The sequence below is a fragment of the Drosophila rhopaloa genome, unplaced genomic scaffold (genome assembly GCF_018152115.1).
Source record: "Drosophila rhopaloa isolate 14029-0021.01 unplaced genomic scaffold, ASM1815211v1 contig_163, whole genome shotgun sequence".
NCBI lineage: Eukaryota > Metazoa > Arthropoda > Insecta > Diptera > Drosophilidae > Drosophila > Drosophila rhopaloa.
Window position 1 is genome coordinate 12,302,176 of NW_025335043.1, and position 15,769 is coordinate 12,317,944.

General features: G+C 39.7%; 2 protein-coding genes across 2 annotated transcripts; one reads left to right on the plus strand and one right to left on the minus strand.

Annotated features, from left to right (window-relative positions):
• Positions 1-496: 496 nt before the first annotated feature.
• LOC108051073 lies at positions 497-15,418 on the minus strand. The gene is made up of 4 exons (XM_017133025.2): positions 15,067-15,418; positions 2,983-3,145; positions 2,791-2,912; positions 497-2,482 (listed from the first exon to the last, which is right to left on the minus strand). Exons 1-4 carry the CDS (start codon positions 15,079-15,081, stop codon positions 1,403-1,405), a joined length of 1,380 nt encoding a protein of 459 aa, XP_016988514.2. The 5' UTR covers positions 15,082-15,418; the 3' UTR covers positions 497-1,402.
• On the plus strand, positions 14,365-15,086 carry LOC108051075 (protein dpy-30 homolog). The gene is made up of 2 exons (XM_017133026.2): positions 14,365-14,478; positions 14,639-15,086. Exon 2 carries the CDS (start codon positions 14,646-14,648, stop codon positions 14,940-14,942), a length of 297 nt encoding a protein of 98 aa, XP_016988515.1. The 5' UTR covers positions 14,365-14,478; positions 14,639-14,645; the 3' UTR covers positions 14,943-15,086.
• Positions 15,419-15,769: the final 351 nt, after the last annotated feature.

The following is a 15,769-nucleotide window of genomic DNA, read 5'->3' on the forward strand; positions in this document are numbered from 1 at the left end:
TAAATTTTTTAGCTGTAAATGCCAATCGATTCAAATTTTTAAGAAGAATATAACAGGGTATGACATTTCAACATTTGAGCATTGTTTCCCAAGGTTTTATTAAAAACACCGAAGTTCGAATTGATTATTTCGGACTTTTGGTTATAAATCAAAACATTTTTAGGGTTTTTTAGTTCTAACATGGCAAAAATGGGAATGACATCCAGAAGAATGACTTTTTTGTGCAGCTGTTGACCTAAACTATCAATTCCTGTTCGATTTGGAAATTTTTATTTTTTTACACATTTTTCCAAAATTGGCCCAAAATAAAATTTTTAAACTGAGAATGCCAATGGATTGAAAATTTTGTAACGAATTCAACGACGTATGGCATTCGAAGATCTGATCATTTTTTCCCATGATAGTGATAAAAAAACCGAAAATCGAGTTGATTTTTTCGGGCTTTTTGCTATAAATGTCCAATAAATAAAAGGCAACACAAGATTTTTCATTTAAATAATTTTTTATTATCATCAAGCTTCTTAACAAAACAAAAAATAATTTTTCGCACTACTTGGCTAAAATTTCCAGGCAACGGGTGTTCATTCCTACCAAATGAACAGCTATTGGCCAAGAAACGGCTATCGTTAACGGTTTAATCGTACATATTTAATTACGCTAAGGGGCGAAGGGGGATTTTCCAGGGATGAACAGAGAGCTTTAATTATTTACTTTTCGTTAATATGGCAAGATTAATACGTGAAACGATTACTCCCCAATCACTTGCACAATTTGATTAGAGGGCTAATGAGTATCCCTCTTTTGTGTGTGGCAGTGAGTGCCCCTAAAATACCTATGATAAGCGCTAATTGCACAGAGTTTCGATTTATAAATAATGTTACTAATGTTTAGATGTGTTTAAGCATTAAATTAATTAACACAGATGTCGTTTTCTTTGTGTGTGCGTGAAGGAAAGAAATGAAAAGAAGGGAAAGCTTTAAGCGTGGTTATATGTACAGGTTAATATTAAAAGGGGGACTTCCCCCTGGTTGAGGTTCTACGGTTAGTTTTGGTGCCTCGTTGAGTGAGTCGGGAGTCGGGTTAAGTGCAGCACCTGCCTTAGCATGGGTCGATTTCTCTTTCAAGTTATAAAAACTTTACCTAAGAAACTATAGATATTATATTCAGAATATCAATGATTTTAAACGAATACTGAATATTTCGATTCACTAAAAACAATTCATCGATTTATTGCCTCTTTGATAGATTCTCTTTAAAGACTTCAATGATTATTTTACTTATTTAATTTTTGCAAATTATAAAATCATATTAAACCTATAGTTTCTGAGGCAAATTTACTTATACTTCTTGTCCCAGAGATCGACCCACACTAATCTCCATCAATGATCCTATTCCCTAGTCTCTATTCGTTGACCAGTTGCGCTGGACCCGGAGCATCGTAGGGCGCTCCATTGGCGCCCACATACTGGTTGTTATTCCGATGGACGAATCCCCTGCCGGGAGCTGCATTATAGTAGACCACCCGCCGGATTCCGAAGGGATCCACGTATCCGAAGCTGCCCGCTCGCTTGCCATCCGCCGGATTCGTCTCCTCCTCGTGATACTGCTTGGGTAACACGTAACGGAATCCATTACGGGTCACGCCCACGCCATCGTACTCGGAGGCGGCCAATCCCTCCAGGTGGTTGCTCTGGACTGGCCTTGGACGGAGGCGTCGTCGGTAGCCGTGGGAAGAGGGCAGGGGCGGAAGCAGAGCTGCCTCCAGGGAGTTGACCTCCAGTGGCGACTGCGGCGGAGGATAGTAACCGTATCCCGTACTCGCGGAAGTGGCAGGCGGGGCAAACTGATAGGCAGGGGCAGCAAATGGCTGCGGCGTGGAGTAGCCATACGAATCCCCGCCAGAAATGGGTGCTGGTGTACTGGAAACAATGGCCACGGGAGCTGGAGTTGGACGCGGACGCAGGCGACGCCTGTGGGAACTTAGCGGGGGTAGCATATCCAGAGAAGGTGGTGGCCTGGCCGTGGTCGAACTTATAACCGATCCAAACTGTCCATGGCCAAAAGCTCGATCAGCCTCGGCATCGTACACATTGATGGCATTCAGTTCCAACTCCTGCACAGGCTCGGCATTGGGGTGAATGTCCACCAGCGGATTAAGGGGCGTGGCCGGAAGGGGCGACAATAACTGATCCCTGGCCCTTGGCAATTCATCCGGATAGTGATCGAATCCGAGCTGTGATTGCGGCTCAATCTTGGCAGCTTGTTCGGGGGGCAGGTAATTCAGCTTGCCCACGCCGGAGTCCACAATATCCAGAATGGATGACGGTAGAGGAGCGGGAGTGGTGGTGGAGGTGGTGCTGGATATGTAGCCATAGTTGGGACGCTGATAGCTACCCAGGCTGTTTCCCGAAGATCCCGAGGAGCCGCCATGGACCAAGACACCCGACTGGGCAGGAGCTGCTTTGGTGGATTTGATGGCGTCCTAAGAAAAAAAAGAAATCACATAAGGTTAGCATTAAAATAAAGAAAAATTAGGGTTTTGTCTTTAAACAAATTTAGTTATTTTTAAAGTACTTATCTAGTGATTTGTTTTCATTATTTTCAATTATCTAACCAATATGTAATGAAACTTATTATACTTGTCAAATGGAGAACAATATTTAATTAATACATTTTTAGGAGCCTAAATCATTTTTAACCACCTCTGATTGTATAGTTTATATGAAAAATATTTAATTTCGAATCATTTTCATTTAAGAGGGCTCTTTTTTGATTAAAATATAACTTTACCTCGACTGATCTTCCTAGCCCCACATAGATGGTCTTGGACTTAAGTATCCTGTATCCCTGCTTGTCGGCTATGTAGTCCTTCTGGCGCAGATAGCCCGCCGCATCGATCCAGGCCTCAGTGCCTTTGGAAATAAATGGAGTACACAAAAGGTTTAATGAACTCCCTCAGCTTATATGCCTTCGATCACTCACCAATGACAGTGCCATCCTGCAGCCGCTTCTCCTTGCGGAACTGACCGCTGTCCGTCTGGAAGCGGAAGTACCGCTCCGGTCCCTCGTCCGTCTGGATGTGGTATTGATTCGCACTTGGGGCCTGGCTGCCAGAAACAACCGCTGCCAGGGCCACCAGCGCCAGCTGAAAGGAAAGTTTCGATGAGTTGTTTGGAGGATTGGGTATTTCTAACTAATCACATCCGCCGGCTGCTGCCCCAAACCAAAACAGGCAGTCAACAAAACCATTGGCGGCTTTCCGGTGGGGCAACTTAGGTTCAGATAGGAAAATAATATTTAGTTTATGGGCACCAACGAGTATGATATTGCTTTAATATCAAATCATTACGACTACTCGGTAATTTCCCATTGAAAATGTTGATTTGATTGTTTAATGATAAATAGATTTACGTTTATTACAAAAGATTAATATATAGCAGTGGCAATTTTTTTGACAATAAAATAAATAGTTTAGAAATTGAACCTTACTGACCAATAAACCATTTCTTATTAATCTTTTAATATTGCCTTCTCCTCACCAACTATTTCTGACAGTGTGTGGCACGTTTCAGAGTCAAGGTGACACTGGCCAAAGAGGAATCAATGGCACGAGATGCGGTTGTGCAACATTTCAGCAAGCCGCGTGCGGAAATGCAGTATGTGAAAGTGTTTTCCACAGCAGCAGCACCAGTGGCAGCTGAATTAATAACAACATCAGCTTATTGAACCGGTTCACGTAGCGTATGCGTAATGCAGATGACTCGATTTGGCTTTACTTGAGGGATTGGCATTAGTCGGTTTGCCCGCGCTCATGGTTAAGGTTGGAGCTCGAATAATAATACTTCTGGCAATTATTCTAATGTATGAGCCACCCGCACGTTTAATCATTTACGCTTCAATTACTTTCAGCATTCCGTCATAAATTTCCATTGGCTCAAAAGGAGGGGGTTTTCGGTGTGGGTGAAGCAGGTCTGAGCCAAGTTTACTGACCAATTTCGGCTGTCGCTGACTTTTTTATTTTAATTTCGTGCTCGTTACTGGCTTATTATATGTACGTCTTGGCTCGACGCAATTTATGGCACTTTAATTAATTGTTGTTGAGACACTTTTCGGAATAATCAAAATAATTGAACCGCAAAGAATGAACTTCCCTTAAAATGGGATTTTTGTTAGCCCCTCCTATATGCGATATATGCATATAATATCATTGATTTATGACTTAGTCTGTCACCTGACTAAACTTAGCTATTAATCATATGTTAAGGAGACACTTATTACATCAGCACAAAAATGTAAGTTCTCTTTTAGCACTTTCTTATTTTGCCCACTCAAACATTTTTGGAAACAGAACAAAGATTTATTCAAGACAATTATTAAATAATAAAAATGTTTTTTATGTGAGAGTGACTAAGAATTTTTTGGAACAATTATAATACTTTGAGCCTTACAAAATAAATATATTAGTCATGGTTAAAACAAACATATTTTAGGATATTTATAAAATACAATACCAGGAACGTTTTTTTTTGTTATTGCTACCAGTTCGCAATATTGAGAATAATTTGTTTTATATATAAACCTAAACATTTTTTCATTTGTATAGTAAACAAAACATTTAAAAAGCCTTTTGAAAGTCGTCTTAAGTTATTCTTTCTCTTAAGCTGTATTCTTAAGATAATTAAATAATATCCCCTCCTATAGCTAATTGAATTTCCCCCCAAAAACCTATGACATAATATAAGAAAACTATAACCAGACTCTAAACCAACCACTTCCCCAAAAAAATAAAGCAAACTGCGGTCCATTTGCGAGATATTCGCGTGTCAGAGTCGAAGTGGCCATAACTGCCAGTATCTACAAGCTCCGTGCGAGCAGATGGAGATTTATTTGATCGCCTAACGCAACGAAATAAATTGCGAGCAAATTATTGCGACGGTTTCCGCTGTGTTTGGCCAAAACGAGAGTAAAAGTGGCCACCGGCGGGGCGATCTCTCAATGAAATTTGCGGGCCCGATTTGGGAGCCCGGTCGGCCAGGTTAACCAACCGGTTGGACTCTGCAACATATGTTGCCGATGCATTTGGAGCTGCATTTTGCTGCCGCTGCGGAGTCTGTGGTTACGTGAGAATCGCACGAGATGACTCCCGACGAGGCGAACTCCTTTTGGGCGCGATCAAAAGTGGAAAATCACGTTTTCCTTAGCGCGCAATTTTGTTTACTTTATTGTCAGTCGTTAGTTGTTGTTGTTGCTGCCGCTCCGTCTGCCTGTCGAAACGGTAACAAAAAAAAAGAGTTTCTTTCTGTTGCGCAACCATCGCCCCCGCAGCCTCTTCATCCACTTTATGGACCCCCCTTTTGTAACTTACGCAACCTAAAATTGCTCGGCTGACCCCAAAAAAATGGAGCTGAACAAAGAATTCTGCAAAATGCTAGAAACAAAGCAATCATAATTCCCCATTGTTGGTGACCTTCGCCTGATCACAGTTCACTTTTTAATTAAAGCCGACTTCAATTACGATCACAGTTCGCTCCAAATTTACCAGAGATGATAAATGAAGCGGGGAAAATTCCAATTTTATTTGTATGTCTATTTTTTTTTTGCCTGCATTCTGAGCACGAACAAAGAGCTAATGAAGCCCATAGCCTTTCAAATCGATCCCATGCCCGACTCATGTGGATCGCATTTGTTTTTGCTCAGTTGGGTTGGTTCCGATTTGGTGGTTTTTAGTTTTTTTTCGGGGAGTGTTTTTGCATACTCGCTGGGGAGTGCATGTTGTGATGGATTTCTATTTGCTATTTCCCCGTTTTCGATTAGATTATGCGGCTGTTGGCTGTTGGCTGCTTCCGCCTGGGGGATGGGTGCCATGAATCATGTGGCATGAAAACCCACAGAAATGACTGAGGAAAATCTAGTTCAAGTCGCAGACGGACGGCTTGAATGTCCAGCAATGCCAAGTTGCGGCCGAATCCGCTTCGAATAAATAATCTTTAAGACAAGTAGCATGATTCATGTGGCAAGAAAATCTACCGAAATTGAGAGTGAAAAATCTAGTTGAAGCTGAAAATATTTTTCGACTATTTGGAGGAAATACTAATATGATTCACTTGCATGCATATGTTTTGCGTTTCTAAGAAAAACTGTGTTCGACTGTTATAACCAAATTGTATACTTTTGTAAACAAAAATATCCTAAAATGGGAAATCCAGCTTAAAAGAATTTCAAAACAAATTTGCGGAATCTGAGAACAACAAAGATGATTCATAAAAACTGAGTACTCTGCAACAGCAAAACGAGCTTCTTGATTAGCAAATAATGTAATTTACTTTAAATTTATTCCCAAAAAACATACATACATCTTTACACAAAATTAAAAAGCTTGTATCAAAAAATGTTGAGACAAATAACATTTAGAATATAAACAAATTATTCTTTAATTTAGAACATATTGAATAATATAATCACCACATCTCTAAAATTCTAGAGAAAAACGAATGACTTAAGACACAAACTTGCAGGATTAACGATAAAAAAAAGACCTTTTGAGTCAATTAATTTTGTGATTAAGCACTAATTATATTGAGATATAAACCTTTTTTATTTTTTTTATTTTTTTGAAAGGCCCCAAATGGTTTCCCACTGAGCGGGGACTTTTATATTAATGCCAAATCTGTTATTTAGTAATTACACGTCGCAAACTTCATGTCAATAAGCTCTGTCAATGAGCTTTTTTAAACCGCTCAGCTGCTAACCGAAGCAAATAATAATTTCTAATTGCTCAAATTCCGCAAACACGGCAGCCGCGCAAAACATGAAACCCTATATTCAGCTAATGAAACATTTCATTAGGCACAATCAATTCCAAGAATGTGACCCGCCAACGGCAACCGGCGACTATTGAATTACACAGAGAGCAGCCGAAAGATATTCGAGTGCCTCACGGGATTGAAAACACCCACTCAGATATTTCCGAAGGGGGAAATTGGAGGGGCATTCTGACTGACAGCTCGCTGTCAGATTTCGAGCAAAGCCCGCAGATTTTTTTGGCGGTGGGAAGCAGCTGACAAACAACAACAACAGCAGTTTGCCGTACAAAATTGTATTAAATTTCGTTAGTTGTTTGACTTTTCGTAACTTGCAAAAAAATAAAAAACAGCTAGGCAACAAAAAAAACTAAAAAGAGTAAAAGCAAAAAAAAAAGTGTTTGCCTTTTTCGGTCAACGATTTTTTGGCTGCGGCATTTCCTGTTTGTCTTGAAGCCCCACCAAAAAAACAAAAAACAGTACGAAAACTATATAGGAACGTTGTAAGCAGTTATACAATCCACTTAATGGTGTCTATGAGCAGCAGCCATGCCTTTGGGGCAAACTCCAACTATGGCTAAGTCGAGAGTGTGGGCTCTCAGAACCCGCCCCTAAATTAAATTTCGTATGAATGCGACCACGCAGCTAGCTGCCTGTCTTGTTTGTCCCAGTCAAAAGCACTCCATCCGATCGGTTGGGGGGTCAGTTGATATATAGTTGATTTACAGCCCCTAAGTAACCCAGTTTATTTCACCGGACAGCTGCTGCCTGTTGCCAATCACTATTTATAGAATTTATCAATCAACTGCATTTGAAGAATTTGCAAATTGAATCAGATCTCACTTTTGCTCGAATGATGACAATATTTATAAACTGAGAAAGGTCGGAATATCTTTTTATTTCAGACATAATTCCTTTCATATATCGTATATATATAGTAGACTCAGTTTCAACATTAGCATATTAGAAAAATTCTATAAATACTAAACGAATTTATTAAATGGCATTGGTCAAGTAATAAAAACTTAAAGAAACTTATAAAATAAAATTTATTTTATATTTATTCACATCTTTAATAGATTTTTAAAAATGTCTATCATCAATTGCATATTAATTACTATTTAAAACTAAAGACTTCTTAAGTTTTAAACAAATATTTTACAAGATTCAGTTTTTTAGGAATGCTATTAATAAATCTAGTAAAAATAAGACTGGAAATCGCTTCAGGTTACGGATAAAGTATACTTAATTTGATTCACTTAAATTCTTTGCATAACCTGCACTCATCTAAACCAGCTTTAACCGCAGCTTGCATTGCAATTTATTGCATCATTTCCAAGCTGCTGCTCTCCATATTTGTGGCACTCGGGGTGTGATAACTCGATTATTCGAGTGAGTGTTGCGTGAATAGTGTTGTAATGTTCGGTGTGTGGATGTGCCGAGTGAGATCCCCAATAGTCACGCATAGAACTAAGCAGAACGGAACAAAAACACCAGAATGGAATTGATAATTAAGCGATAATCATGCAATTGACATGCATCGAGCGACTGTCAAAACAAATGTTCATCATCGAGAGCCATAAACAATTATTCAGGCACAAATGGCCATATGCATAGGCTTTATGCATGCCGCCCCAATCCGGCAAGGTCATCCAGAAGCGACGCACGTGGGCGGACAACTCAGGGGCAGAGCTATGAACCCAACCAAACACATAACAGCTGGCAACCGAAGCGGCGCCAAAAGTGTTCCACCGGGCGACACTTCCGACACTTTTCACTTTTGTCGAGTTGACACATTTATTAAAGTTGCATAATGAGTTACACAGTTGCATAACCAGAATGGAAGCCAGACTAAAGCAATAGATATTAATTAAGTTTTATGTTTTTTTTCAGCTCTAAATAGCACCCACAATTCATTGTTGAACTCTCCTTAATTGGAAAATTGTAACCGGTCGTATAAAAACTTTAGTTTATGAGTTCTGCGGTTTGATCTTTTTGTAGATTTTAATTACAGTGCAAATGAAGTAATGTTAGTATCTGTACGGGGAAAATTAATGGAAGACTATTAATTTTATTATTTGTAAATCTATGTCTATATTGAAAAACTATCATATAAAATTTCATATTTTTAAGACACTTATTTTTCAGTTTCCTTAGGTAAAGAACATTATTTTAATAGCAGTATATACCAGTTAACATGATTACTAACCAAACCAAATTTAATTAAATTTAAAAGAATTATTTTAATCATTATAATCCATAAATAAAAGGTGGATTATATTTTTTAAGAATCTTAGATGGATGGGTTGCCCAATAAATTAGTTGCATAACGAGATTCTTAGCCAGACGGCGTCTATTCTGGGCGTCTTCCGATCTTCCGATTCGGCTGCGCCCAATTTGTCGAGGCGTGAAAGAGTGGAACCAAGCGGAGTTTCTTCGAGTTGATCGTCGTTGGGTAATGCCCCATGATGAAGGTCGACATCTGCTGGCGGGGAGTTGGGAGAGAGGAAAAGTGTGGCCCGCTAACCAAGTGGAAAATCCACCTGATGTGGCACCAAACGGCGCCGCCAGCGTGTGATTCATCTAGCCATCTCCGCCAGTTCGTGTCTTAAGTCTTTTGTTTTTTGCGTTGATTTTTGTGCGCTTCGCGCTTCGTCGCCAAAATTGTTTCCGCAATTTGGCACTGCACTTGGCACTTGGCAGTTGGTAGTTACTAGTCGACATCTGGCAGCTGTGGGAGCTGCTGCTGCTTTGGCTGCTCCAATTTGTCAGCGATGGGCCGACCGACCGACCTGACCAATCTACGCCCCAGAAACGGTGGCCAAAAACCAAGCGAATCGAATCGTAAAGCCCGGCTGACATTCGGCCCCAAAAGAGAGTGAAAGCTGCACGAGCACATTGCTAGCGCATTAAATTTCAGCTCAGCTGCGACTTCGATCCGACTTCTTCGACTTCGACATGGGCCAATGCAGGCGCAGTTGTTCATTGCTCGCTCGTGTTTTAATTTCGTGTTGTATAAAGTGTTGTTTTACCCCCTTCCCCCGCCCCCTAATTTTCATTGTCAGCGTGCGGGCATGCAACCAACCACCTCTGCCGGCTTCTTCTTCTTCTTCGCAGCCCCCCAAAAATGCTTAGGCGTATTTCATAATTGCGCCTGAGCTGGGCCGCTGAAAAGCCGAGAGTCCAGAGCCCGATGCACATATCAAGCGAAATTAATCATAGTAATTGCCGGCGCTGAATTTGGCTTTTGTCTGCGCGCTGCGTGTAAATGAACTCCGGCGGAAAGCTAAGCGCTGTGGGAAAAGCCGCATTTTTTGGCAGAGGCATGCCCCCATGCTCGGGCGCCATCTGTGTCAGCGTTATATGCAAAAATGCCAGCTATGTGTGATAATTGTTGTGTTTTACTTTCGAACTGATGCACTTGAAAAAAGGTCTCTAAGGTTTTAGTTGACTCCTTGTTTTTCAACAGGCTTTGTAAAGTATGTACTTCATGCAAATTAAATACTACCATTCAAACTAGGCTTTAGTTGCTTTTAGAATTTTCTTCAGTGAGAATTCATTTTTAAAACTTCTGAAGATAAGACCGTTTTTAATTTTTTTAAAACTTTCTGATTATTTATTAATGTTTTAATTCTAAACGTTTACAGATTTTCGTAGCTTTTAAAAAAGAATTGCAATCCGTTTATATGGAATTTTAATTCCTTTCTAAAGTTTAGTTAAAAATAACTAACGACAGAAAACTTTGTAATTATTATATGAACGGAATACATTCATGGTTCGTATTTCATCTCTTCATTTATGTACATATTTTAATCAAAAATAACAAATTTGCTAAACATTTTTCGCCGTGTGTGATTTCCATTGCCACTGGGTTGGGAAAATGTGAAAAAGGGCCAGGCCAGCCGGCTGACTTTGGCATACTTTCGATGCCAAGCGGATTGATTAGCATCTCTGCCCCGCTGCAGCTCCCTCATCTGGCATTCAACAGGCGTCCCATGCGTGGGACTCACTTATACTATTCGTTGGATATCTATGCATATATTTCTTATTCTCCCCGATAAACTGGCGACATTGTTCCTCGCTCGCCGTCAGTTCTTGTGTGGGCAAAAGTGTCTCTGATTGCAAGCGTGGTTGCCTCGTTTGCACTCTAACAACTGCAGACTGTCAGATACCAGTTACCAGTTACCAGTTAGCTTTATGCGCAGTCTAAAATTCGGGGCGTTGCAGACAGAAGTGTGACAAGGAAATGGAATTTAGAGGTACAGGATTGCGAGACAACACTCAAAAATGAATTAAGCAATCCTAATGGTAGCTGGCAATTATTTAAAGGGGAAATTTGCAGTTAAAAAACATCTTGCATTAAAATTTAAATGTTTAAAGTGAAAATTTGCAGTTAAAAAACTTCATGCATTAAAATTTAAATGTTAAAAAATACTATAATAATCATTGCTTGAAAAAAATAACTATGTAGCAATAGTAACTATAAAAACTGATTTGTTATTAATTATATGTTTCATCTTTCAGTAGTACCTACTAAATTCTCAAGAAAAATACAACTAAAATGTATCCTAATTATATGTTTCATCTTTCATAAGTACCTACTTAATTCTCAGTATTTACTAGCTGCACTCTCATGGGTGACCCAATGGCTTAATTGCCACTGAGTCTCACCCAGAACATCTTCCCACATCACTCACTCGTGAGGTGACCCGCCACTTATGGCAGTGACCGCATTTGGATCCGCTTCCCATTCGACTGCAAAACAGCAGCTGTGTCTAATTTGTTAAGAAGGCCATTAAAAAAAAAAACAGTGCAAAATTGTGTGGCGTGTGAAACATAGTCATAGAATATTGTAGAGTGGTCAGGTAAATTAGCCACCTCCTCGGGAGCAACAAAAGGAATTGGGTCAGCCTGTGGGATAGAAAGATATCTCGGAATGTGGCCGAAAAAAAGTTGCAGCATCATCGATCGGTCTGTGGCCAAAAACAGTTTATGGCCAAATAATTTATGCGTGAAATGCAGAAAAACAAAATGCGAATTAGCCGCCGGCAGGGGCGGGATCCATTTGAAATGATATTTAATAATGGGTAATTGTGAAATGAAAAACATGAGAAACAGAAATCGGCCGCCCATATATCAATCCATCTAGGAGAGTCTTGCATAATTATCGTAGGGCAACTAATCTGTCTCGGAGTCTGGTTATTTTTTTTTTTTTTGGCCCAAAGCGAAGGTGAAGAAAAGTGCGAGGCAAAATGGCAAAGACAATTTGAATTTATTTCTGTCACTCTGCCATGGATCGTTTCTTTCGCTATCTCTCTTTTTTTGGAACTGGCTATCTCCCTCAAGGTCGCATAAATAATAAAAGTAAAATGTGGCAAGTGATTCCACTGCGCTAATTAATTCAGTTGCGCTAATTTCGCCCTGCTCTGTTTTTGGTTTCTTTGAGTGCCCTGGAATCGGGGGTGATATATTTATGCAAGAATTTGTAACAAAAGGGAAAGAGAAACGGGGGCCTTTAAAATATGTATATTTATTATTTAATTATACATTTTATTACCCAGGTTTTTTTTTAATTTTGTTTATGTACTTAAACAACTAATTCCACTGAACTATTTATTTATTGTAGGCAGTAAAGAAAACTTATTTAAAATATGAAAGTGTGATTTGTTATTGTTTGCGTTATGATACGCTGTGTGAACTTATATTCTAAATTTTACAAATTGTTGAGTTATCCGAAAATTAATTATTATAATTATAGTAGGTCAAGCTGACTTTGTTTTGGTTGGATTAATATTTGTATATTAACTAATTCATGACATTCTATTTGTAGAATTTATATTTAAATATTTGTATTGGGTATTGCTATCTTCGATTCCAAAATAGTACGACAAATGCTATGTTTTTTGGGGTCTTTGTTTTCTGTTTTGGTTTTTTGATGCCGGGCAAACTGATTTGCATATACTTAGCTGGCACTCTTTCCCTCTTCCCTCCCCCCTCTCGTTTTTCTCTAGAGATTGGCCCAATTGTGGGCTGCAGTTGGGTTTTTCTCCTTCGCTGTTTTGTTTTGATTTGTTGGCCCTTTCCGTAGTTGCCTTCAAAACTAACCAAGTGTTAGGCCCACGTGCTGCTGCCCACTTGAAAAATGCAAAAAGTTACAAAAAGATACACCGGTGAGTTGAAGTTTGGAGTATCTGAATAGCCCATAATCATCTGCGTCATGATCATCATCATCATCATTGGTCATCATTGCGTCCAAGATGCCAGTGACCTTTGGCGGACTCTCCATCTCTCTAGCTTCTCTTCGCTGATCAATATCTGGGGGAAGCCTCCATGTAATGCACGATTTTTGTCGAAACCGAATGATTGAGGCCTCCGAAAACAGTTAGGGCATATAGCGTTACCCCCCCCTAAAGTTTTCCCCCCTTCTGTATTTGCCTGCTGACCGCTTCTATTCGTATTCAAATTTCTGGCAAAATTATCTCAAATATGGGTCAAAAACTACAGGTTTCTCGTTTCTCGCAGCGAAATATGTGTTAATCACTTCCCATGAATTATTCAATAAATTTCGTATAAACACAGCGACAGATCTATTAGGGAAGGTGCGAGGGAGATGGCGGGGGGGTGTGTGATTTACAGGGGGCAATTAAGAGAAGTGTTGCCAAACATAAGCAAACAATTTAGCAGGCGATTCTACACTGATTTTACGACTCTTAGAACACGTTTGTATGGCCACCAAAGTGTGGGGATTATGGAACCCCGTTGATCAAGGGTTACCCCATAACCAGCTGGCTCGTTTTGAAATCAAATTTAGCGACAAGTTTGCAGGTGGGTCAATTTATGGGCATTGCACTTGGGTTCCATCTGCCACCGACTGCTTAATTAGTTGCGGGTTACTTGGTAGCCACTTAGGAGATAATTGCCGTGGATAATTCCCCGACTTTGGCCAACCCGTTAAACAAACCGAACGATGCTCTTAAATCTTGTCCGCTTCACATAAATTTTGGGTCGAGGTCGGTCGTTTATCTATGGGAGTATGGATGGATTTACGACCCGACTAAGGGTGATTGAAATTCAAACCGAGAGCCGGCTAAAATGCGATGGGAAAACTCTGGGTGACATCATCGAAAACATTCAATACAGAATAAAGTGGGGACAACAATAAACCGTATTCTTTGAATTCCTAGAACAGCATTTTTTGTCAAGAGAATAGTCTTTCTTTTATAGATGCATTAAAAAAAATAAAATCGTCTTTCCCTTATAGATGCATTGAAAAAATTAACTATTTACACAGAAGTTGTAAGAGTTCTAAAAATTTAAAAATTATAAATCATTTTTTAATCTTATAATAATTTTCAAATTAAACTACAAAATTAATAAAAGTTCATAAATTATTTAAACAATCTCAATAAGTTTCCAAATGTAATACTTACTCGTTATATTTTATATAGTGCAGAGAGTTACTCTCTGAACATTGATGTGTAATGAAGTATTTGAAAATGAGAACTATTTGACTTGTGCTACCTTTTACTTAGTAGGCCAAGCCTTTGATTTCAGAACTTGTGTAAAAAATCGGGTAGACACATTCATTCTACTAGCAACATTCAAAGCGCGTAGATCTAAGTTCGAATAATAAACTAAATAAGAAAATTTTTATAAATATATTTCCTAAATTCACAAGGTAAGTCTTACTTAATTCAAAAAAAAAGCAAATTGACTTGAATTATTAAGTCGGAAATTTAGACAACCTGATTATTTTTCAATCTTACATTTTTGTCAAAATTCTTCATCTAAAATTTTAAAAATATAAAAACTGCAAAACTAAAAACTATTTTCCACAGCCCAACCATGCCTATGTCTCATGGGGATGGAAGCTTCCAGGGCAACGGAGATCTGGCCAAGAATGAGTCCACCTCGCAGCAATCGATGGGGGAGCCCAATGCATTTGCCGCCTGCCAGAAGCCGCGTCCGGATGCCAATTCCCTGCCGGTGCGCCAGTACCTCGACCAGACCGTGGCCCCCATCCTGCTCCATGGACTGCAGGCTCTAGCCCGCGATCGTCCAGATGATCCGGTCAGCTACCTGGCCACCTATCTCCTGAAGAACAAGAACCGAACCTTTGACGTCAATGTGGATGAAAGTTAACCACCTTTGTCGCACTTATTTTTTTAACGTTTGTCAAGCACTGCTGTATGCCGATTTTCATTCCCCCAAATTCACTCTTGTCTTGTATACAACTTATCGCTGATTAAAAAGCTGTGTAACTTACCAGCCACGATTTCATGGTGATCCTACGGTGCCTTTCAATATTTTTCCGATTTAATTTGCAATTTATTTGCCGTTGGCTTTTCACGGCTCTGTACACACGCACAAGATTTTCCAAATTATATCTCTCTTAGGGGTTGCCAATTTTGGCAATCTTCATTATTCGCAATTAGCCTAGCGAGGCTTTCAATTAGTTCCAGCTCCAGCTGCTGGGGTTTTGTGAATATTTTTTTCTTTTTTAACACTTCCGATTGCAGCCCACGCTCGTTGCAATATGCGATCGCTTATAATTTTGCGGCTTGAATTTCAGTTTGGGCCAGGTTTTTCAAACTCGCGCTCGTGTGTCTGGTCGACTGGCTGGCTCGTTTGCCACTAAATTCGCAGCGCGCTTAGTTGACGGTTTAAAAACTTCAAATTCGAAACCGCTTCGGTTCAAAAGCGAGCGCCAAAGCCTCGGCTCTGGGTTCGTGTAGTCTTTTTTTTTTGTCAGTTCTGCTTGGGCCACATTTAATCTACTTTACGGGGCGAGTAAGCCGATTTCTCGGCTTTAAGGCCCACCCGCAATTGTCACGCGCCAAAATCGAACTATCCTATAGCATAGAAAAATAGTAATTGCATCTAATTGTCGAGTCTAAAGATCACACATCGCTGGTGCAGTGCATCTCTAGGCCAAAATGAGTGATAAATACTTCAGGTGCTAAAGCCGC